Here is a 25,316-nt window from a genome sequence, read left to right on the forward strand (position 1 = left end):
CTTTTAAGCCATAAACAGTCCAACACTCCAGCATGATCCTACGCAGACGCTACAAACGTCCTTCAAGGACAGCGCATCCACACTTTGCTCCATCCTTATTCTGCTCTGTCACTCATCGACAACCTGCCTGTTCTGTCTGAGGGCCGTATATTTACCACAGGTACAGCCTGCTCTGAGCATCGTTATGCACATGCTGCGCACAGACCCCGCAAATAAAATGCGTGACGTTTAAAGCATGCATGCAGCGCGTGCATAACAGTCCTGAGCGCAAGGTGCCGGTGGTCAATAAGAATAAAGCGCAGATATGCTGTTCTAAATGGGTGTCGGAAACGGGATATTGTTAGACTGCCCGCTCCCGTTCAAATTACACCAGAGTTACCGATTGCTACCGCGTTTTATTAGGGAATTTAATCCCGTGGAATTAAAAATCCGGTCGGGTGCCGCGGGAATGCAGACCTCTAAACTGAGCCTATGTTATTCAGCTGTATTTACAGTAAGACATGTAGCTGTTACTAATAAGTTTCCCTTATTCATTCCTAACTCTTATTCTCCCCTCTTACCCTTGACCTCTGACCTCTTAGCCGAAAGAGAGGTTTACACGTAGACACACCCTCACTGTGTTGCCCCTCCCCCTTGAACCAGAGGACTCCTCCCCTCTCAGCCGGGCAGCCAAACGTGTCACAATGGATTTCTCACTGCTTTCAAGCCCCACCCTCGACGATAACGACACTAACAGAATTACTGACACCATACAAGTAGAGCAACCCTAGAGTGTCCCCATCTGGGGAGTGTGTGTGCTTTAGACATCATGAGGGTGTTGCATGTCTATCTCATATTGTATTTTTCCAGCTCTGTGCATTTGGTGGGGTGTTTTCTGCTCATTGAAAGTAATTTAGGGATGGGCTGTGAAGCTTCTGATGGCCCGCAGTGTGCTGTGATGTGATATTTTGATGTGTCTTCCATTTTATACTTTATGCTTCTGTGTGTGTGTGCACGATAGACCCAATCAGCCTCCGCTCTTGGTAGCTCTATGCTGCGCTGTGATAAATTGGACAGAGAAGAAATCAAAAACCTGCTCATGTGTTTCCTCCATGTTTTAAAGAGCATGTCTGAAGGTAAGAACATGCACACATGACTTTAATTTTCAAGGTCCACGTGCCTTTGCTCATGAATGTGCTCACTTTTGATTATTTTTCTAGATGCCTTATTTACATACTGGAACAAAGCCACAACCTCTGAGCTGATGGACTTTTTCACGTTAGTAGAGTAAGTCATCTAGACTGGTACTAATCACATCAGAGCATCAGAGTACAGAGGTCCTGTAACTTAATACTGAGCACTCAGTTCATTTCTCTCTCTTTCTCACGCACAGAGTGTGTCTGCATCAGTTCAGGTATATGGGGAAGAGATTCATTGCCAGGTAAAAATATTTTGCTCCTAATAGTCTAAGAATTCTTAGAAGTCTAAGAATTTTTGTTGCTAAATTATACGTATATATTTTTGTGGGAAATATAGGACCATAAATTACTAATTTATGCCAAAACATAAGAAAAAAATATTTCAATTTAATTTTGTGGAAAATCTGGGAACATTAAGGCTATTAAGTAAACATATTTTTGTTCAACAGGATATTTATGCCAAAACATTACAAAAATGTATCCTACCTGGACTGTCAATCTAATGCATCAATTTTGAACAGTTATTTATTTAAAAATAGTACATAATTTTATTATTAATTAAAATTATATTAACTATATTATATTAATAATCAAATAATATTACAATATTTTTATTCAAAACGTATTGAATAAATGTCTATTATATATATATACAGTGGGTACAGAAAGTATTCAGACCCCCTTAAATTTTTCACTCTTTGTTATATTGCAGCCATTTGCTAAAATCATTTAAGTTAATTTTTTTCCCTCATTAATGTACACACAGCACCCCATATTGACAGAAAAACACAGAATTGTTGACATTTTTGCAGATTTATTAAAAAAGAAAAACTGAAATATCACATGGTCCTAAGTATTCAGACCCTTTGCTGTGACACTCATATATTTAACTCAGGTGCTGTCCATTTCTTCTGATCATCCTTGAGATGGTTCTACACCTTCATTTGAGTCCAGCTGTGTTTGATTATACTGATCGGACTTGATTAGGAAAGCCACACACCTGTCTATATAAGACCTTAATGTGGGTCTGAATACTTTCCCTACCCACTGTGTATATATATATATATATATATATATATATATATATATATATATGATACATTTATTCAATATATTATATTTATATGTATTTATTCACTGGTGCCTTATTTTAATACTAAATAAGGTTTTTTATACAGTTTTATTGTATATTTTCTTGTCATTGCTTGTTTTGTGGATATTGCTTTGAAATATTACATGTAAGCACAGTCATGCCAATAAGGTACTTTACATTTTAAAGAAATAATTAATTCAGGTCAGTGCTAGACTTAAGATTAGTGAAATCGAAAAAAACACAAAAAATATATTTACTTGTAAAGTCACATTTTTTTCCGTGTCTGTTCAAAGATTTCTTTGTCTGCCTCTACAATGTAGCCTAATGTATTTGAATAATCCTCATTTGATGATCAGTAAAATGTATTGATAAATGTGATTCATTGTGATTCCTTTTTTATTAATGATCAGTTCATTTATTCAAAAAATGAATGATCTGGATGTCATGAATAATGAATTCACTTACATTTTTTTTAATCAGTTGATGGCACTAGTTCTAATGTTATTACAAATGATTTGACCAGTTCTCATCTGTAAAACCAGACATACAAACACAAGCACAAGACCACCACTGCTATCTCATATCTACCGTCTCTCTCTTGCCTTTCACATGCACTCACACATACATGCATACACGGCATCAAATCCTACACTGCCTTGAATGACGCTACTCCTTTATGTGTGTATATGTTTTATTGGTTGAAATGCTGGCGAGGGTTCAGTTAGTCAGTGATACTGTAGCATCCTGGCACCCCTGAACAGGGTAAGAGCTGTTGTGTGCTTTTGAGTGGCCTTCACTAACAGCATGCTGACTCATTCAACTAACTCACTGCTCTGTGTGTATGTGTGCTGAGACATTTCTACATTAATGCTTTCTCGATAGTGTAAGAGCAGAAGGTTTTGTGGTATCCCATTTAGATATTTATCATCTGCATGTGTCCATTCAACACATGAAGTACAATAATATGCTCTCTCCAGTGTGCACATCATCACATGTCCTGCTTTTTGTCCAGTGGATAACCAGTCACATGACTAATGGATGCCAACATTTAATGCACTGTATTAACACCTTTTATAAATCATCTGCAACATCATATTGGTTTATGAGTAGTAATACAGGTGCAACTTTGTGGCTTATCATTTATATAATATGATGTAAGAAATATACAGTGTCAGAAATAGAGCAGAAGTCAACCATAGTGAATGCAGGTGTTTTAAAGGGGTCATATCATGAGAAATCAAGTTACTCATTTCATGTTCAAAGAAGCCTTTGTCATAAGTCTTACGGGGTACACTACCATTCAAAAATATTAAGCAGCACAGCTGTTTTTAACTGTTTTGATAATAAAAAGAAATGTTACATAAGCTCCAAATCAGATTTCTGAAGATTTTTGAAGTACAGTATTATGTGACTCTGAGGACTGGAGTAATAGCTGCTGAAAGTTTAGCTTTGTCGTCATTTGAATAAATTACATTTTATAATATTTTAACATACAAAACAGTTTTAAATTGTTTATGAACCCCAAATTCTGAAAAAATACGGCAAGAAAGGCAATCGTTAGAGAGGGGGTGGAACGAGGTCTAAAATAGCATTATAAGCGGACCTCATAAGATCTATGACATGACCCCTACATATTTGCATTTTCATACTGTATGTATATGATTGACAGCTCACCAGACCTCTAATAAAGGCTTTGTTTTCCCTCAGAAGCCAGGATGGGGTGGGGTTTATGGCTCCGGACAGGAAGTCGTTGACTCTTCCTGTTTCTCGTAACAGAGGGGGCGTCATGCACACACGCTTACAACAGCTGGGCAGCCTGGAGAACGCACACACTTTCAACCACAGTAAGACACTTTAACACTTATTAATTCCTTAATTACTCCTCATCCTTCACTCCTCTCTAAGATGAACATTTAGAAGAATTTATTGTGCTTTGACAATCATGAAAGTTACACTGTGTGTGTATGTTTCAGTCTGAGAATTTGTTCTTGGGATCTTTGTTGACTAACCGGTAAGAGCTTCTTGAGTTTCAAGGGGACCAAAAAGCATAGTGCCATGCATATTCTGTGTATCATCCTTTGCGCCGTTTTGGCACATCTTCAATGCAGATTGAATTAAGTGTTGTAGTGCAGTGGTTTTTTTAATCCTGGTTCTGAAATACTCTAACAGTCTTCCAGGACCAGGATTGAGAACCACTGATGTAGTCCGACCAGAGAGAGCAAAGCAATACTGAGAGGCCAAAGCAGCTTATCTCACTTCTGTTCAGTTTAGTTATTAAATGATATGATCTTTCTTTTCCTCTTTCTCCTCCAGCGTATTGCCATGGTGATGCTGACACGTGTCTCCTGGAGGCTAACGTCTCAACGGAGGTGTGCTTGACTGTGCTGGACATACTCAGTGTTTTCATTATGGGCTTTAAGGTAAAGACAACAAGTGGAAGTGTGTGTTTATTAGTACAAGTCAAAGTTCAGTTCTTCCTTGAAGCACTCTCATATTAAAACTATGTATCTACAGACTCAGCTGTGTGCAGATTTGGGTCATAACCCACTGATGAAGAAGGTTTTCCAGGTGCACCTCTGTTTCCTTCAGATCCCCCAGTCAGAGATGGCACTGAAGCAGGTCTTCACCTCCTTACGTACCTTCGTTTACAAGGTAACCACAGCAGCCACTTTCACTGTTGATTCATGGGATATGACAGGAGAAAATCCTCAAAAAAGACCCTTTTCAATACAAAGACATGCAGAACATCCTGAGATCACAAATAATGCACCGAATTCAGACAGTTTACAGTTAGAAAAGGTTTATTTAGGGATCAAACAAGCAAAATAGTAATTAAAGTTAGCAAAATACAATATTTTCTGATATATTTTCTCACCAGACCCTTAAAGGGATAGTTCACCCAAAATTGTAAATTCTGCCATCCTTTACTCACCCTCAAGTTGTTGCAAACCTGTATGAATTTCTTTCTTCTGTTGAACACAAAAGATATTTTGAAGAATATTGGTATCCAAACAGTTGCTGGTAGCATTGACTTCCATAGTATGAAAAAAATACTGGAAGTCAATGGCTATATTCATCAAAATATCACAGTCAATTTACACTTCCCACCATTGAATTTAGTTTTGAGATCACATAATTGGGTAATTAAATGTCCAACATAAGTGTACACATGATGAACACATAATTATGTTGTTCATCCAACTCTCCATGTGTTTTTCTGTCTTTCTCAGTTTCCCTGTACGTTTTTTGACGGACGGGCGGATATGTGTGCCTGTTTGTGCTATGAGATCCTGAAGTGCTGTAATTCCAAACTGAGTTCCATACGCAGTGATGCTGCCCACCTGCTCTATTTCCTCATGAAGAGCAACTTTGAGTACAATGGCAGGAAGTCCTTTGTCCGAACACACCTGCAGGCAAGAGAGGGATTAGAGGGTAATGGGGGGGGGTCGAATAAACACCAAAAGTGTCCATCAAATAATAAAAAAAATTATTTTAAGTCATCTTGTTGCCCCCTTGGAAGTTTGATGAGGCCCCCTAGTGGGTCCCGGACCCCCTGGTTGAGAACCACTGATCGAGAGAACCCTTTTGCAACCTAGAGTCACAATCACAATAAAACACAATCTGGCTGAAATACTTGGCGATTTATTTGAAATATTTTTTCTCAGGTGGTGATTGCGGTGAGTCAGCTGATTGCTGATGTCATTGGGATTGGAGGGACACGCTTCCAACAATCACTGTCCATCATTAATAATTGTGCCAACAGTGATAAAACTGTAAAGGTAAAATTAGAAATTTCCATTTATACAGTATACAGGTGCATCTCAATAAATTAGAATGTCGTGGAAAAGTTCATTTATTTCAGTAATTCAACTGAAATTGTGAAACTCGTGTATTAAATAAATTCAATGCACACAGACTGAAGTAGTTTAAGTCTTTGGTTCTTTTAATTGTGATGATTTTGGCTCACATTTTACAAAAACCCACCAATTCACTATCTCAACAAATTAGAATATGGTGACATGCCAATCAGCTAATCAACTCAAAACACCTGCAAAGGTTTCCTGAGCCTTCAAAATGGTCTCTCAGTTTGGTTCACTAGGCTACACAATCATGGGGAAGACTGCTGATCTGACAGTTGTCCAGAAGACAATCATTGACACCCTTCACAAGGAGGGTAAGCCACAAACATGCATTGCCAAAGAAGCTGGCTGTTCACAGAGTGCTGTATCCAAGCATGTTAAATGAAAGTTGAGTGGAAGGAAAAAGTGTAGAAGAAAAAGATGCACAACCAACCGAGAAAACCGCAGCCTTATGAGGATTGTCAAGCAAAATCAATTCAAGAATTTGAGTGAACTTCACAAGGAATGGACTGAGGCTGGGGTCAAGGCATCAAGAGCCACCACACACAGACATGTCAAGGAATTTGGCTACAGTTGTCGTATTCCTCTTGTTAAGCCACTCCTGAACCACAGACAACGTCAGAGGCGTCTTACCTGGGCTAAGGAGAAGAAGAACTGGACTGTTGCCCAGTGGTCCAAAGTCCTCTTTTCAGATGAGAGCAAGTTTTGTATTTCATTTGGAAACCAAGGTCCTAGAGTCTGGAGGAAGGGTGGAGAAGCTCATAGCCCAAGTTGCTTGAAGTCCAGTGATAAGTTTCTACAGTCTGTGATGATTTGGGGTGCAATACCATCTGCTGGTGTTGTTCCATTGTGTTTTTTGAAAACCAACGTCACTGCACCCGTTTACCAAGGAATTTTGGAGCACTTCATGCTTCCTTCTGCTGACCAGCTTTTTGAAGATGCTGATTTCATTTTCCAGCAGGATTTGGCACCTGCCCACACTGCCAAAAGCACCAAAAGTTGGTTAAATGACCATGGTGTTGGTGTGCTTGACTGGCCAGCAAACTCACCAGACCTGAACCCCATAGAGAATCTAAGGGTATTGTCAAGAGGAAAATGAGAAACAAGAGACCAAAAAATGCAGATGAGCTGAAGGCCACTGTCAAAGAAACCTGGGCTTCCATACCACCTCAGCAGTGCCACAAACTGATCACCTCCATGCCACGCCGAATTGAGGCAGTAATTAAAGCAAAAGGAGCCCCTACCAAGTATTGAGTACATGTACAGTAAATGAACATACTTTCCAGAAGGCCAACAATTCACTAAAAATGTTTTTTTTATTGGTCTTATGAAGTATTCTAATTTGTTGAGATAGTGAATTGGTGGGTTTTGGTTAAATGTGAGCCAAAATCATCACAATTAAAAGAACCAAAGACTTAAACTACTTCAGTCTCTGTGCATTGAATTTATTTAATACACGAGTTTCACAATTTGAGTTGAAATACTGAAATATATGAACTTTTCCACGACATTCTAATTTATTGAGATGCACCTGTATACAAAATACATATTATTATACTTTAGGTTGCTTTCTGACTAAATACTAAAATACCTTACACAACTTTTAATGTCTGAACAGATTACTAAGCATCATCACTTACAGATTTTATCCTCTGAAATCATAGGTGATTTTCAATGAATTTGGTCAAACTTGAGTGCCCAAAATCTAAACACTGGCGATGACGTTCATCAACTAACATCAACTCCAGAAAAAAAGCTGTGGCAAAAATCTGGGCAAAAGTTATGTAGTGTATTTCTTAAGAAAGCATCTACTAAAAACATAAATGCTAACCATAAATATGGATGTCAGAGTAACATTGAAATGTATAAATTCAAGTAGATTACCAGCTTTTCATATTCAAATCACATGTTTATGTCACATCAGAAATTACTGTTTGCCTATCCTCTGCACTCTCTCTTCCTGTTCCTCTAGCACACTGCTTTCCCCTCGGATGTGAAGGACCTGACCAAGCGGATCCGGACGGTACTGATGGCCACTGAGCAGATGAAGGAACATGAAAAAGACCCAGAGATGCTGGTGGACCTTCAGTACAGCCTGGCCAAATCCTACACCAGCACCCCCGAGCTGCGCAAAACCTGGCTGGATAGTATGGCCAAAATCCACGTGAAGAATGGAGATCTGTCTGAGGCAAGCTGGCCATGTTATGCTTGCTAATAAATTAAGAGGTCTTTAAAACTAAAACAAAAAAAACCTAAATAACTAAATTAGGTTAAATACATCCTGTTACTTATATTTTTAACTCCTTAATTTTGCGTTTTTTCACTCAGTATTTAAGTTTAACTGTTTATTCATCATCAGTTTATTTGGTGATATAGTAAAACAATGGTGGATAACTTTACATCAATGACTTCATCAAGGGCTTATTTTTTTCTATAGGCAGCGATGTGTTACGTGCATGTGGCAGCACTTGTGGCTGAGTACCTGAAGAGGAAAGGTGAGAAGTCCACTAGGGGGCACAGTAAATATAGTTTGCAATGTAGTTTGGGGTCAGAAATGAACTTTTAATCAAGATGCAAAATTTGCCCCCTGGAACGGATATGTGCATTATTGCACACAGTTTGTGATCTATTTATGTAAATTACTTTATATTTTGAACAAATGTGGCTTATAAAAGCAAGTATTAAATACAGAAGTAACAATGCATTAAATACAAAGTAATAAATCTTAATCAAATCTTATCAAATATGTTTTGAAAGCTTTCCATGCTTGCATGCACACACACACACACACACACACAAACACAGATTTATAAAGGTATCTTGTTCAAGGTTCATCTGTATTTTGCAATCTGGAATTCTTTTGTGAATTTCTTTTACAGGAGGTAATCTCTATGTGTGATAACAGCACTATTAATGCAGGGTCAGGAAAATGAACACGTGTATGCACAAAAACACACACATTCACATATTATGCAGTGTGAACATTATTTACAAAGGAGATCGGTTCTTGAGGTGTGATGTTTGCCTTAATGTCTAGTGTGTGTCCAAATGCCTGATTTTTTGTAAAGGTTTTGTAGTTTATTGAACCTGCTTTCACCTGTTCTGCTTACTATTCCTTCGCCTTGGCAGGAATGTTCCGGCAGGGCTGCTCAGCATTTCGTGTGATCACACCCAACATTGATGAGGAGGCAGCCATGATGGAGGATGTGGGCATGCAGGACGTTCACTTCAATGAGGTTCAGACCAGCTCGCTCCTGATCACGTTTATATATAGCCACATTCATGAGTCGCAGCCTCTTAATCCTGCCACTCTTTTATATATTGACTCTACATCAGCACTGGAATGAATTCAAAACTGTCTTTTATAACGTCAGTAATAATCCATAGTAGAAAATGTTCTGATTTCTTATCTAATCAGTATCAATTGCTCCTTTCCAGTGGGTGTGTTAGTAAAGGAAGTCCAGATAATGAGCCCTGATTAGACCTGAGAGTCCCTCATCACTGTGAATAATCAGTTTGTGTGTTTAATGAACTCTTTGTGTAACATTTACATGTTGTTCAGTGCTTACACTTATGATAAAAGATCATCTCTGCGGTTGGACTTTGTCTGGTTAGAACAGCAGTTTTGTGTGTAGCACGATTTGTTGAGAGAAGATAGTTTGCTGTATCTGGATTAATGCATTAATGTTGAAATGCAGTATTGCACATTAATGTATGTTATTACACATACATGTCTATCTGCAGGAAGTGCTGATGGAGTTGTTGGAAGCTTGTGCTGATGGTTTATGGAAAGCTGAGCGTTATGAACTTATTTCAGATATCTACAAACTCATCATTCCGATTTATGAACAACGCAGAGACTTTGAGGTGCACACACACTCTTTTTATGTGTCATTGGAAATGCAGCATTTACATTTGCCAGAAATACAGTATGTACCATGTTTGGATAGTATGAATGTATTTTTGTGCTTTTGTGTAGAAACTGGCCCACCTGTATGACACATTACATCGGGCTTACACTAAAGTGATGGAAGTGATGCATTCTGGGAAGAGGCTACTTGGGACCTTCTTCAGAGTGGCATTTTTCGGCCAGGTAAGACAATGCAATGGTGCAGTGGTTTCAACTAGTCTAGCTAACACAGACAATTTGATTGGATTGAGTTGCACTATAGCAATAATATAGCTGCATTTTATTTTAAAGGGGTCAAATCATGAGGTATCAAGCTGAGAAAAAGTTTGGTGTATTATGAAAATATACTTTGACTTTTATTATTCAAAACTTCCTCCTCAGTCCAAAAATAATGACCTATGGGACCGTCTTTTGAAACTAAGATGCAAAAATATTGGATGTCTGAAGAAAAAAAATCAAAGCCCCCCAAAATTATATAAGAGTCCACATTTACACATGAAGAATGCTTATTTGTTTATCAGAAACTTGCCCCACAACAATCTTCTTTGTGCACACCAAAAGTGAATTTAATGATTTGCGTGCGTAGATTACATGCAAAGACGCGAATAGACGAGAATTTGCGCTGGGCGACACGATTGCCGCCGACACGCAATATTTTCCTCAAACGCGTCTTTTGCCCAAGCTGAAAAATTTCAACTCGAGGGGGAAATTCACATGGTGCTGTCACAATCACGTTTGTTTGGACTCTTTGTTTCATCATCGTCTGCCTTAGTCATTCATTTGTTGTCACGGACACTAATTATGGTCAGCTGTGCACTCATCAATCACCATCATTATCATTATATAGGTTCAGTTCTGTTTCAGTCTAGTTGTCCGGTGTGGTCTATCTTGGATGTGTTGTATGTTGCTCTATTCATGTTGGATTACCTGTTGGATTTGTTAAATATTACCTATTTGCCTTCATCTTCATCTTCGTGGGTGTTTATACAACGACCCATGTGACAGACACATTATCGCGCAAGCCAATAAGCAAAGAGGTTATTGACACGTCCGGTTGTATCAGAATATGGAGAAGAGCACGAGTGACTCGAAAAACATTAAGTAAAGCGATGCAAATATTCGCTTCGCTTTTGGTGTGCACACAACATAAGTGTTATGGAGAAGGTGGAAAATGGTCACCAAAAAAAACTAATTTTGAGTGTTTTAGGCAGAAAATAAATGTGTAAAAATTACATTACAAAATTAAAATTGTATAATAAAAATGTATGATATGACCTCTTTAAAAATGGAAAGGAGACATTCCTGTATGCATGATAATATACCCTGCATGATAGCCAAAGTCAAAGTACCCTGCATGACAGCCAAAGTCTGTGGGTCTCGGTTAATCAATATTTTCTGCTCTCTTTTCTTTCCTAAGGCTGCGGTAAGTGCAAAACAACAGTGTACTAGTTTAATTTCAGTGTAAATGAAACAGGCAAACAATCAAATTATGTAAGCATATTAAGTATTTAAGCCCTTTTGCATGCAGCAAAATTTTGGCGTAGGTATATCTGCACCAAAAATGAATCCAGGTCACCTGCTATGCTTGTTGGAGTATATATTATAGTATAATAGAAACGCTGTATCATGATTATCTACTTGATCCTAGAATCAGACCCTTTTACCAGACACACAGAGACCTTTCAAACGGCATCAAACATGAATTGTTGCCTTGTTATAAACTCTGATTTAAGAAAGGTGGTTTTGGTGATCTCTGCAGTGTCCTGTGTTCAGATGGAAATGAGGGGAGAGAGGGGAAGAGTGAAGGTGTGGAGCTTTTGTTTCTCTCAGTTGGGTGTCTTGCTTTAGGCTTGCGAGACAGAGTTCAAATGTTGATTCTCGTGAGAGTTCTTTGTTTTTTCAGACGGTGACCTTCTTCTGATCTAGCCAAATGGCATCAATAATCTTACAACCACAAAACTTCCGTTAACAATAAAACCCTTATGTCTCTGCTTTTCTGCCATCTGGCCGAACGGTTCTGATCATGGTGAGGAATAGTTCCAGTTGCATTTCCATTTTTAGCATGGTTAGCTAACCGTGCTCAGCCATGCTAATGGATCACCTGATGGCTTTCTAGTACTGTAGTACAGTATTTTTCTGCATGTTTTTTTTTGGTCCTTTTTAGCTAGCCAGGGAAATTTTCATTTGATGTGATCATTCTCGATATCATGCTCACTCCAAATTTAAATGTATATAAATGCATAGAAATCCGTCACCAATTCTAACATATATTCTACTCCTGATTTCATAGCACTAAATCAGAAAACAAAACTGCAACCAGATCAGCATGATTCAGCATGGTTTAGCAAAGAGTTTAATGTTTTATTAGGCAGACAAGCCTGATAATATTTTTTCAAAATTAATTTTAAAACACACTATTTAAAATTGGAAACTGGAATTTTTTTTCTCCAAATTTGATTTGAAAGCACTTTGAGCCACGATACTGTATGTATTCATTATTAAAAAAAAATTTTTTTTTTATATATACTGTATATATTCAGTATTCACATATAATGTTATATTATATATATTATTAAAATGTAAAACAACTGTTTTCTATTTTAATATATAAAAATTGTATTTCTTTGATGGCAAAGCTGATTTTTCAGCAGTCATTACTCCAGTGCCACATGAACCTTCAGAAATTATTCTAATATGCTGGAGTGGTGCTCAAAATAATTAATTTTATTATCCCTGTTAAAATTGATTTTGCTGCTTATATTAGCATTAAAACCTCAGTAGTGATGAATAGCTTTATTCTTTACTATCTTTGATCAATTCAATGAATCAATTTCTTTTTCAAAAAAAAAAAAACCCTCTGACCCCAAACTTTTGAACTTTTGAAATCATTGGTTTATTGTGTTCACCATATAAGTGCACTTCTAGACACGGAAACAAGATTTAATGAACATATATCCTTGGCCTCTATACAGTATAATACATTTATTTCCCCAGCTATTCCCTGAACACTAATCTTTAATGATTGCATTTTAGTGTGTACTTCCTGTATTAACTCTGTACAGTACACCCGGATCTTGAGCTCTGGGCTGCAGTTGTTTTCAAAAACAATTAATCAGTCTTTGTCTCAAGTTAAGTGTTTAGTGTTGTAAAAGCAACCAGGAAATTTCAAAGTTGAACCCTGATCTTCATCCTCTGATACATTTTCAGATCAGATCTGGCCACTGAGGCAGAATGACCTTCTTAGAGTGTGTGTTCTAAATAAACCACTATATCACACAGTTTCAAGGTGTGCCATCTGCACGGAATATAAATCTGGATTACTTCACAAACATGAGTAGATTTCAGCTGGGACCTTAATGTGTTTGTTCTTCTAGCCACTCCTTCTCTGAACGTAGTACTGCATTCACTTAATGTCTATGTGCTCTTTCTTTTCCAATTTCTCTGTTTCAGCTACACACTGTTTCCCATATGTAAAGAAGCGCATAGCAGTGATGTATCAGCACCACACAGACCTGAGTCCCATCGAGGTGGCCATAGATGAGATGAGCGGGAAGGTGGCGGAACTCAGAGCCCTCTGTGCAACTATTGAAGTTGACATGATCCGCCTGCAACTTAAGCTGCAAGGAAGCATTAGTGTACAGGTGTGTGTGCGCGTGCATGTGTGTGCGTGTGCGTGCGTGTGTGTGTGTGACACAAATCTTTGGTCTGTTACAAAAGTAACCTAGCCAACATTTTTAGGCATCATGATGTAGAGCCCTTGACAAAAAAACAAGCAATGTTAATAATAAATTTATTCTGTGTTATAAGATACTTTGTTTTGTTCAGGCAAAGCATCTTCTCATTTGATCCCAAAATGCACTCCAATGAGCTTAATGAAAAATGACATTGATATTGACATACAAGATCTGTCATGAGAAAGTTCTGAGAAATGTCAATTATAAAGTAATTGTATTCAGTACATAACAATTATCAATAGAAAAGTTTATTTTGATCAAAATGTGCCATTATAATTAATATTTTATCCAATATTTGTATATGCTTTGTATGTTTATAAAGTCAATAGGTGCAACATGGTAATATTTTAAGGTTGCAGTTAATGAAAGGATAAAATAAAATAAATCAAGTGGCATGAAAACTGATCCATGGTGACATTTTATTTTTACCAGCAAAACATCCTATTTGTGATCAGATTTTCTAGAGCTACTATTAAAAAAACTTTACAATACATTCAAAGGTTTGGGGTCAGTAAGATTTTTTTTCTTTTTGAAAGAATGCTTTATATTCAGCATGGATAAGAGTAAAGACATTCATGATATTATTTTAAAAAGTTTCAAATAAATGCTGTTCTTTTGAACCTATTGCTGTTCTTTTGATTCTTCTATTAATCAAAGAATTCTGAGATCAAATTTATCATGGTTTCAACAAAAATGATTGCTAATAATACAAAATGATTTCTGGACACCAAATCAGTTTATTAGACTGATTTCTGAAGGATCATGTGACACTGAAGACTGGTGTAATGCCTGTTGAAAATTCAGCTTTGCCATCACAGGAATAAATTATATTTTAAAATATATTCAAATTAGTTCTGTCAAACGATTAATCACGATTAATCGCATCCAAAATAAAAGTTCATATAATATATGTGTGTGTACTGTTATTTATAATGTGTATATATAAATACACAAACATTCATGTATATATTTTAATATATTTTATTTATATATACATAATAAATATACACCGTACACATGCATATATTATGTAAACGAAAACCTTTTTGGATACGATTAATCTCGATTAATCATTTGACAGCACTAATTCAAATAGAAATCAGCTATTTTTAATTGTAATAACATTTTACAATATTGCTATTTTTACTGTATTTTTGTAAACTTATAATTGTAAAAAACTATACTTATAGCTAGTTGTGCAGCCCACCAAAAATACTGATTCTATAGATTAATAATACAACCACTTGGTGACATCTAACAATAAAATCACTGTCAATAGAGAGCAGACAATAAGGCGCCCCACTAGGTATTGAAACAAAGCGATTGCATTGAATCACACACACATTCACCCCAAGTTTGGCATGTTTAAATTTCAGTTAAGATGTTATTTAGTTCCTTTCTTCCTTGTAGGGCGATTTTGCATGGATTTTACATTTTTGGTTGTTTTTATGAAGAATTTTAAAGCCATTTCAATCTCACAAGAACAGCAAACCTTCCCCCAAATACACTTTTGCCATTACATCACACACTCTGATTTAAACTGACCTGTAAATGACTTTTTTTTCCAAAATACTTCTTTCTCTTCAGGTCAATGCTGGGCCACTTGCATATGCCAGAGCTTTCCTTGATGACGCCTGCGCCAAAAAATACCCAGATAATAAAGTCAAACAGCTTAAAGAGGTCTTCAGGTATATAAAAAATACTTGAAATGCCTTCCAGAATCTCTTCACATGCGCCTGCTTTCTTATTCTGTGTATATGGTGTTTGTGTATGCAGGCAGTTTGTTGAGGCATGTGGACAGGCTCTAGCTGTGAATGAAAGACTGATTAAGGAGGACCAACAGGAATATCATGATGAGATGAAAGCCAGTTACAAAGACCTGGCCAGAGAGCTTTCACACATCATGCATGAACAGGTAACCTTACACAATGGCACATCGTGAATCTTGTTTCCCTATGCCAGTAGAAACACACTGAGTCTGTGGTGGCAAAAGATTTGAATAATTACAATTTTTAAATATCTCTGAAAGAAGTCTCACCCAGGCTGCATTTACTGAATTAAAAATATAGTGAAAACAGTGATGTTGTTAAATATTATTACCAATTGAAATAACTGTTTTGCTTTTGAATGTATTTTAAAATGTAATTTATTCCTGTGATGACAAAGCTACATTTTCAGCAGCCATTACTGCACTCACATGATCCTTCAGAAATAGTTCTAATATCCTGATTTAGTGCTGAATTATTAATAATAGTTTTTTATTATTACCAATGTCGAAAAGTTTTTTCTGCCTAATATTTAATCTTTTTTGTGGAAACTGTTTTTTTTTATAAAATTTTTTTGTAACATTATAAATGTCTTTGTCACTTTTGTTGCTATTTTTTATTTTTTTAATGGTGAAAAAAAATGGTAATATGTCATGGTTTCCATAAAAATATTAAGCAACAAAAACAGTTTTCATCATTGATGAAAATAAGAAATGCTTCTTGAGCACCAAATCAGTATATTAGAATTCAGGAATGAATTACATTTTAAAATACATTCAAATAAAAAAATAAAAAAACTGTTACTTAAAATTTTAATATTTCACAATATTACTGTTTTTAATATTTGTAATCAAATAAATGCAGCCTTGGTGAGCATAAGAGACTTCTTTCAAAAACATGCAAAAATCGTAATTCCACTTTTTTGGCCGCCAGTGTATATTCACTAGTAGGTTACGTGAATGTTTGGTTCATGTTTAATATTCATGATTCTCGTTCTCTCTCTCTATTGTGCTGGCCTCTGTAGATCGGATGGTAATAATGCATACAATTTATCATACTTTAAAAACAATACAGTACAGTTCAAGTGTCAGTTTGATCTGGTCTTTCTCACCCTGCACTCTTCCTCTTCATCAGATCTCCGCTGTGGAGGGCGGAACCAAGAGCTCTCTTTCGGATTCGCTGCATATTTTCAATGCCATCAGTGGCACGCCCAGCGGCACCACCCTGCATGGCATGCCTAGCTCCGCCTCCACCATGTGACTCTCACCCCTGGCCTTAAACCTCTGACCCTGCCCGAGCCAGAGAGACGGACAGACAGACTGAAAAGCATCAAAAGCGAAAGAACAAGAAAAGAATGGAATTTCATTGTCCGACACTCTGAATGAATCGCCCATCAATCAGCATCCAGGACTCTGGGATAGAGCAGGTGTGTCCGGTCTTTGTAATGTCCAGATACTATTCCCATATGACGCATGTAATTGAAAGAAAGGAGCATTTGTTCTTCTCTCATCCACTCCAGTTTCCTGTGGAGACTATCACTTTTATTTCTTTCGTAACCAGAACAACTTGAAAAATCTGCCTTTTTACTTTCACATTCCTCAATTTTAATGCATCATTTTTCCATATATTCCCCAATTCTGTACGTTTTTTGCTGCTCTGTGCTGAGAGAGAGGCTGCGACATCACTTCCTGTGTCTGAGGCAGCTGCCGTCCACTGAGTAGTAGTGAAGAGAATATAACTGAACTTTAGTGTAGCTGGAAGTTTGAGCTTTACTGTACAAAATACCCTTGATCACCTGAGCCACTCAAGCTTTTTAGCCCACACTTCCATTTCTATCATTTTTTCCTTGTTTTTTGTTTTGTTCTATTCTATTCTATTCTATTCTATTCTATTCTGTTCTGTTTTGTTCTGTACTGTTCTGTTTTGTTAAGCCAAGAAGCGATTTGCTGTTTCTTTGTAGCGGAGTGCAATAATTCTCTTTCTTTGTCCTGTTTTGGTTCCTGAAGATCTCTTGCCAAAGTGAGAAGGCTAGATGTGAAATATATAAATATATATATGGACAAAAGAGATAAACACAAGGATTTGTATAACCGTTTATGTTTGTTTAAATGTAAATTGTTTTATATCGGGGGGTTAGATATGGGGGGTATTTTTATTTAATAGAATCTGTTCTGGAAATATATTAATGTCCCTAAAATCTCTGAATAAAATGTATTATCTTACATCGGTTCTCATGTGGTTTTCATTCTTATCAGTTGCTTCCCTTAAACATACTTTATCTCTACTACTGTGAACTTTATTATTTACCAACCAAGATCCTTATAAAGGGTGTTAAAACCTGATTCAGTTTTCTCGTCTATACATTATTTATGGTCTTTTTAATGTATAATTTATGGCCTACCATACTTTGTTTTTTTTACCCCAGATTATGAGGCCTTTAGCACGACTGCAAAAACATACAGCCCATCAATTATTCTCTCATATCTGATTGCTGACACTTTTAAAGCACCCTATGTATATATACAGTGGTGTGAAAAAGTGTTGGCCCCCTTCCTGATTTCTTATTTTTTGCATGTTTGTCACACTTTAATGTTTCAGATCATCAAACAAATTTAAATATTAGTAAAAGATAAAACAAGTGAACACATATATATATATATATATATATATATATATATATATATGGTTTAGAAGAGATAGACCATGTTGACGCAGTATCAGATTCAATTTTGTTTTTAAAGTGCGTTCTGAATGAAACCTGCTGACTTGCTCTCAATCTACACACACACACTTGCTCATGCCGTTCTGCCCCTGCCCCCCTCCACCACTGTCGCCATTGTATCGCAGAAACATCTCTGTTTGGGTGAGGGCAGTTTGTTTACCTCTCTCTTCCAATGCATTACAGCTCTACAAACTTCAAGTCCAGGTTATCTCTAGCTTTTCAGCTTAAGTAAGTCATTTTAACATTGTATAACAGCTGACCATGTGCTTTGTGAAGGTTTTGTTCACATCACTCCGACTTCACAGTCAGTAAATCTTATAATGTAAATATATGCACACAGTTGCTGCGTTTGTATGTGTTATGGGGTTGTATCAGGGTAATAAATGGCATTATTAGGGTTATTTGAGAACAGTCATATGATGTGTTGGCATTGTTTTGAAGTTCCAACATTATCTATCATATCTAATCTGCATTCTTTCAGATAGCAGTTTCAGCTCGAAGAGTTAATTATGTATTATATTAAATCAGCCTCCATTTACCATTCAACATAATTCGTATTTAAAAATTTTGTAGAATTTTATCTACCCCAGCATAAAAGTGTACTTAAATGACTTGAAATAGTTAAAACAAAACAAAAAACTTTCAAGGACACATTTATATAAGAATAAATGTATTTGCTAAATCTTTGATTTATTAAAAATATGCATAGGAAAACAATGATATTTTGCACTATATAGTTTTTTTTTTAATTTTTGGAATTAAATAATTAGTATATTCATTCTAATATAATTAAATCTTATTACAAAGGCTAAACGTTCATATCATTTGATTTTCTGTATCAATTGATAAGATAAATAACTAAACTGCTCCTCATTTGCCTCCTCCCACTCATACGCGCACACACAGCCACAAATACTGTCATAAACATCTACGTCAATCTCATTTTAACCCAGTGGTGGTGGCCAAGGATACATTTTATTGTTCAGAGTCTATAAAACCCTGTTACCTGTCTCCTTCAGAGTACAGCTTTATCTGTACTAAAGGATATTCTTAACAAGAGGACTAGAAGGCAGCCTCAAGTCAGCGCAGTCATCATGGCAGGTGAGTAAACCTAGATGTTGATATGGAACAATATAATAATAATTATCTCTGTTTACTTTGGGTTTGTACCTATAGATTGAATGTGTGTATTCTTTGCTTAAACAGGGCAATGCACAAACTGTCCATAAATATGTTATAGTGTGAAGACATTTGAAATAGCATTTAGTAAGTTCAAACTGAATCCATATTAGATCTATTTGAATGACATTTCACTTTTTTTGCAGATAACGAGGAGAGAAATACAAAGAAGGCCAAGAATAATAGGGTGAGACTTTTCAAATCTGATCAGTAATGCAATGCTAGTTACTCACAGAATTACTTGTCAGTATTTTTATTTTATTAAATTGAATAATTTATTGTACAATAAATATGTCAACACAATTAAGCACTGAAAGAAGGCCAAGAATAATAGGGTGAGACTTTTCAAATCTGATCAGTAATGCAATGCTAGTTACTAGTTACAATGCTAGTTACAGTATTTTTATTTTATTAAATTGAATAATTTATTGTACAATAAATATGTCAACACAATTAAGCACTGTTTTTATATAGTAAATACACAAATATACAATTCTAATAAAAGTACATGTTATTAGGAAATATTTTAATTGAACTGTGATTTTTCGTTGTAGCCAAGTTGCTTGGGATATCCTATCAGTATATTTTTCATTGTGGTGAATGAGTTCTGTGAGCGATTCTCCTACTATGGCATGAAAGGTGAGACCAAACACATACTGTACACAAATAAAATAATATGAACTTTTATCTCTGTTTTACCTTTGCCATCCACATAGATGATTTCACACAGCTTAGTCTTTTTTCTCTTTCTTTCCTTCTTAATTCTTTCCACTCATCTCTTGCTGTGTGTCTCCTGTCTCTGTGTTTTGCAGCGGTGCTGGTGCTGTACTTCAAGTATTTTATCGGTTGGGACAATGATTTGTCCACCACCATCTACCACACGTTCGTGGCTCTGTGCTACCTAACACCTATCCTGGGGGCCATCATTGCAGACTCATGGCTGGGCAAGTTCAAGTGAGTTGTAGGACTTGGAAAATATAACATACTACCATACTAACCATACTAGGAATACAGTATGCGATATACAATGTCAGTGAATTTCAAACTTTTTGATTCTAATGATCCCCAGCTATGATGGTACCCTTTCCTACAATATCAAAACAGCTATACTACCATTCAAAAAAAGGAACCATAGTTTCCACATAGATACTGTGCGGCACAACAGCTGTGCTTTGATAATAATGTTTCTTGAGCACCAAATCAACACATTAGAATAGATCATGTGACACTGAAGACTGGAGGGAGTAATGGCTGCTGAAAATGAAGCTTTGACATCACAGGAATAAATTACATTTAAAAATAGAAAACCATAATTGTAACCATATTTGCAATATTATTTACTTTTCATCACATAAATGAGCATAACCAACTTCGTTTCAAAACATTGCAAAATTTTCAGACTCCAAACTTTTAAAGAGTAGTGTGCATATTTTAAAACCCATTTTGAGGTAAATCAATCATTAATTAATAAGTGTGATTTAAAAAAATGCAGTAATTTCCATTTATTTTAAAACAATCATTCAAATATTTTTGGAGAAAACATTATAAATTGAAGATAATTAATAATAACTCACAATAAATATTGGTCCAAAGCTTTTTTTTTTTCTTTGAAAAATTTACTTGGACCCCTAGCACCCCCTTGTGGCCTCCTTCCCGTCCCCGGACCCCAGTTTCTAAACTTGTACTGAGTACACAGTCAAAAGACTTAGTTCAATAACATTCGATTATAAATGTATTTCTTCTAGAATTCATGTGGGTATAAACATTACCTCCATTCTCCACTTTTCGCAGGACTATCGTGTATCTGTCTGTAGTGTACACCATCGGACAGGTGATCATGGCAATCAGTGCCATCCACGACATCACAGATACAGACAGAGATGGTAAACCTGACAACATGACCTTCCATACGTGAGTTACTGCTTGGGATATGCTGTTTCATTATATTATCGTAAACATTACCCAAATAACCTATTGAATTAAAAGTAGAATGCTCTTTATTACTTATTACATATTTGGTGTGAATTTGAATCTCCTCTCTTTTATTTTAGTGCCATGTCCATGTTGGGACTCATCCTCATTGCTTTGGGAACTGGAGGTATTAAACCCTGTGTGGCAGCGTTTGGAGGAGATCAGTTTGAAGAACATCAGGCATGTAGACCCTTATACACACACACACACACACACACATTTAACACACCCTATTAAAGAGGATGAACTGAATTCAAGCACAGCTGCACATTCTTGTGTGTGTAAATCAGCTGTTATCAGCTCAAGGCTAAGTCTCTGATATTGAGTGTTAGAGATGAACAAATAGTGATTTTTAGGGCCTCCACCCACAAGGATATAAAGTCTAAAGGCCAATGGTGAAAGTGTGAAATGTGCATGTTTTAGGCTGAATGTTACAATGTGAGGAATGCTGATGTATCTATTATATGTCAGCATTCCTCATATTGTAACATTTGTATTTTTTTCACACACACACTTACATGCTTTCAGCCAGCAGAAACTGCTAAAATATTAAGCAGCACAACTGTTTTCAATACTGATAGTAATAAGAATTGTTTCTTAAAGGGTTAGTTCACCCAAAAAAATGAAAATTACCCCATGATTTACTCACCCTCAACCTAGCCTATGACTTGACTTTCTTCTTTCAGACGAATACAATCTGAGTCATATTAACAAATGTCCTGGCTCTTCCAAGCTTTCTAAAGGCAGCGAAGGGGGGGGTCGAGATTTTGAAGCCCAAATAATGCATTCATCCATCATAAAAGTACTCCACACGGCTCCAGGGGTTAATAAAGGCCTCCTGAAGCGTTTTTGCAAGAAAAATACAAAAATGTATAAACTGTAATCTCTAGCTTCCACTAACTATCATACACACATTCATGAGAGAGTGGCTTAGGACATAGTATATGATGTAGGATGTAGGCTGTATGGATATTTTTCTTACACAAATGCATGGCTTCGCTTTAGAAGGCCTTTATTAACCCCACGGAGCTGTGTGGAGCACTTTTATGTTGTTTATTGTGCTTCAAAATCTTAGCAAAAAAGCTTGGACATTTTTTATGTAACTCCGATTGTATTCGTCTGAAAGAAGAAAGTCATATACACCTAGGATGGCTTGAGGGTGAGTAAATCATAGAGTAATTGTCATTTTTGGGGTGAACTATCCCTTCATGCACCAAATCAGCAAATTAGAACGATTTCTGAAGGATCATAAGACACTAAAGACTGGAAATTCAACTTTGCCATCACAGGAATAAACTAAAATCGATTAAAATTGAAGCCATTACTTTGAAATGTAATGTAATATTGTAATAAATGATAATAATTAAATAATTAAAAAGTAATAATAAATTTTTTTTTTAAATGACTGACCCCAAACGTTTGAATGGTAGTGTATTTAAATGATAGTACTAATTCTTTTTATTTTATTTCAGGAAAAGCAAAGAAGTTCTTTCTTTTCCATATTTTATCTGTCCATTAACGCTGGCAGTCTTCTCTCCACTCTCATCACACCCATCCTGAGAGGTGTGTATTTTGTTACAATCCGAATAGCATCTTTTACATTGGTTGTTAAATGCATTGGTAGATTGGTAAATACACTTATGATCTTGTCTTTGTGTGTATTTGTTACGTTTTTCAGCTCAAGAGTGTGGTATCTACTCAAAGCAAAGTTGTTTCCCGCTGGCTTTTGGGGTCCCTGCAGCTCTCATGGTGGTTGCCCTCAGTAAGTTACAGCAGCTTTGGTCTACTTGTATTTATTTTGACATGTGCAATGCCTTTTATGACCTCTCGATCGACTGAGGTTACTCTTCTCTCTGCAGTTGTGTTCATCGCAGGCCACAGCATGTACATTATTGAATCCCCCAAAGGCAACATCCTGCTGCGAGTCATGAAATGCATTGGAGTAAGAGCACTGAAAACATTACGTTTTCTTTAAGAAATAATATTACGTTTTTGGAAAAACAGAGACATAAAATGAGACTCCTCAATTACAGTTCACTTTCCATTAGAAGACAGTGTAACTTGCATATTTGATAAATAATCAATAATCATATGTAATTGTTTTGGTGGGCAATTGATGACATGAATTTAAAATGTTGACACAGCATCTCGATCAAGTCTTGACTAGTGTTTGACATCAAATTGAGATCAAGGTGCCTGCTGGGATAACATCAAGTCATTTGGGAAAGTCTAAATGCATGATTGCTGTCTTTTCTCTACTACAGTTTGCAGTTAAGAACCGTTTCAGTCACCGCAGTAAGCAACACCCCAAGAGAGAGCACTGGATGGACTGGGCGGAAGAGAAATATGATGTATGTTACACAAAGCATTGTGATTAAATGTTTTATATACGCACAGCATGCGCCAATTAACTCTTCAGTGCAGTAAGATGTTCACACAGACATCATCTTTTTACAGAAACTCCTGATCGCTCAGGTGAAGATGGTGTTGAAGGTTCTGTTCCTCTATATCCCTCTGCCAATGTTCTGGGCCTTATTTGACCAGCAGGTCGGTGTAAAAACACAATAATGCTACAAATGCCATAATCAAATATGCATTCTTGCACAAACACTCATCTGTTTTCTGGCTTGATGTTAAATGAGAGTTGTGCTGTCTTTCCAGGGCTCCCGTTGGACTCTTCAGGCCACCACTATGGATGGTAACTTTGTAAGTAAAAAAAAAAACCTCATACATTTCAACTTCTTAAAGAAAACTACAAAATGCACATATATCAGTCCAATTATGTTGTCATATTTTATATGGTATATTCCTTCTTTCTTTCTCTCATCATAGGGAGCTTTTATAATTCAGCCAGATCAGATGCAGGTGAGACTGGTTTATTCTACACGGTTTGATTTGTGTTTTCTATGGATATGAAATTATCAGGACGATCTGTGATTGTAGATTGTTGATCTAGTGTACATATAGTGCATGTGTGCTCATTATTTGTGTTCTGGTGCAGATTGTGAACCCCATGCTGATTGTGATAATGGTGCCAATAATGGACTCTGCAGTGTATCCACTTATCAAGAAGTGTGGTATAAACTTCACGTAAGTGCTGCATAACTTTTATGGAATTTGCCTTTGTGATTATGAGACACGACATGTTATTTGACTGTGATTTTGTGTGTGTGGTGATTTCCAGGCCCCTACGGAGGATGACTGTTGGTATGATGCTGGCCGCGTTAGCATTTGTGGCTGCTGCTCTTTTGCAGATTCAAATTGACGTGAGTAACAGATACCTTGCAGTCTAGCAGATATGTTGCAATGACGTCTAAGAGACAAAACAAGATGCTTTATTTAGATTGAAGATTGTTATTGGTACAGCATGTTTATTGGCTTGATTTATGCCCTTAGCTTTCTGGTATAATAATCATCACAATGCATTTGATATACTGTACATTTTCAGCAAAGAAAATAAATTGTATGTTTCTGACATGCCTGTCTTGTAATCCAACAGCGAACAATCCCCAACTTCCCATCAAGCTCTCAAACCCAGGTGAAGTTCCTGAACTTGGGGGACACATCAGTGCCTGTTGTAGTGGGGGATCAAGAACCGTTTGCTGTTCCTGGTTTTAATGTAAGTTCGCACAATGGCACATCAAACATAATCAAGCAGTTTTTGAAAGAGTTGGAAAACCAGAATTAAAAGAAAATAACATTATTGGATGTTTCTTAAATTATGGGCATTTTTGGCACTATGGACAACTCAGAAAATTTTACAATTGTACTAGTATTTATAAATTACTATTTTGAGTAATAGTGTATATGCAAACAAGACATCACAGGAAAACTGTCATTTATATATATATATATATATATATATATATATATATATATATATATATATATATATATATATAT

The 25,316-nt window shown here is 36.3% G+C and overlaps 2 protein-coding genes across 3 annotated transcripts in view; both read left to right on the forward strand.

Annotated features, from left to right (window-relative positions):
* LOC107584812 (dedicator of cytokinesis protein 9-like) overlaps window positions 1-17,279 on the forward strand; it is a 44,683-nt gene extending 27,404 nt beyond the window's left edge. Inside the window, exons 34-52 of the mRNA XM_016271579.1 lie at window positions 582-767; window positions 1,001-1,115; window positions 1,200-1,266; window positions 1,373-1,420; window positions 3,979-4,115; window positions 4,585-4,691; window positions 4,786-4,923; window positions 5,502-5,684; window positions 5,937-6,050; window positions 8,104-8,319; window positions 8,569-8,626; window positions 9,261-9,367; window positions 9,876-9,998; window positions 10,111-10,302; window positions 11,775-11,847; window positions 13,492-13,682; window positions 15,363-15,463; window positions 15,552-15,690; window positions 16,676-17,279. Coding sequence (XP_016127065.1) covers window positions 582-767; window positions 1,001-1,115; window positions 1,200-1,266; window positions 1,373-1,420; window positions 3,979-4,115; window positions 4,585-4,691; window positions 4,786-4,923; window positions 5,502-5,684; window positions 5,937-6,050; window positions 8,104-8,319; window positions 8,569-8,626; window positions 9,261-9,367; window positions 9,876-9,998; window positions 10,111-10,302; window positions 11,775-11,847; window positions 13,492-13,682; window positions 15,363-15,463; window positions 15,552-15,690; window positions 16,676-16,801 — 2,421 coding nt within the window. The 3' untranslated portion in view covers window positions 16,802-17,279. The remainder of the gene's footprint in view (window positions 1-581; window positions 768-1,000; window positions 1,116-1,199; window positions 1,267-1,372; window positions 1,421-3,978; window positions 4,116-4,584; window positions 4,692-4,785; window positions 4,924-5,501; window positions 5,685-5,936; window positions 6,051-8,103; window positions 8,320-8,568; window positions 8,627-9,260; window positions 9,368-9,875; window positions 9,999-10,110; window positions 10,303-11,774; window positions 11,848-13,491; window positions 13,683-15,362; window positions 15,464-15,551; window positions 15,691-16,675) is intronic.
* A 1,125-nt stretch (window positions 17,280-18,404) lies between these two features.
* The window catches only part of LOC107584761 (solute carrier family 15 member 1-like), a 16,465-nt gene continuing 9,553 nt past the window's right edge, over window positions 18,405-25,316 (forward strand). Inside the window, exons 1-17 of one of the 2 annotated variants that reach the window (XM_016271487.1) lie at window positions 18,405-18,491; window positions 19,283-19,364; window positions 19,589-19,629; window positions 19,997-20,081; window positions 20,255-20,396; window positions 21,234-21,353; window positions 21,494-21,593; window positions 22,886-22,976; window positions 23,092-23,175; window positions 23,273-23,355; window positions 23,678-23,764; window positions 23,871-23,960; window positions 24,075-24,119; window positions 24,246-24,278; window positions 24,415-24,503; window positions 24,598-24,679; window positions 24,913-25,032. In XM_016271487.1, coding sequence (XP_016126973.1) covers window positions 19,358-19,364; window positions 19,589-19,629; window positions 19,997-20,081; window positions 20,255-20,396; window positions 21,234-21,353; window positions 21,494-21,593; window positions 22,886-22,976; window positions 23,092-23,175; window positions 23,273-23,355; window positions 23,678-23,764; window positions 23,871-23,960; window positions 24,075-24,119; window positions 24,246-24,278; window positions 24,415-24,503; window positions 24,598-24,679; window positions 24,913-25,032 — 1,299 coding nt within the window. In that variant the 5' untranslated portion in view covers window positions 18,405-18,491; window positions 19,283-19,357. Of the gene's footprint in view, window positions 18,492-19,264; window positions 19,365-19,588; window positions 19,630-19,996; window positions 20,082-20,254; window positions 20,397-21,233; window positions 21,354-21,493; window positions 21,594-22,885; window positions 22,977-23,091; window positions 23,176-23,272; window positions 23,356-23,677; window positions 23,765-23,870; window positions 23,961-24,074; window positions 24,120-24,245; window positions 24,279-24,414; window positions 24,504-24,597; window positions 24,680-24,912; window positions 25,033-25,316 lie in introns of those variants that run through there. The other variant, XM_016271488.1, reaches the window with a different exon arrangement.

Source organism: Sinocyclocheilus grahami, unplaced genomic scaffold (genome assembly GCF_001515645.1).
Source record: "Sinocyclocheilus grahami isolate Dianchi unplaced genomic scaffold, SAMN03320097.WGS_v1.1 scaffold63.1, whole genome shotgun sequence".
In the NCBI taxonomy this organism is placed as follows: Eukaryota; Metazoa; Chordata; class Actinopteri; order Cypriniformes; family Cyprinidae; genus Sinocyclocheilus; species Sinocyclocheilus grahami.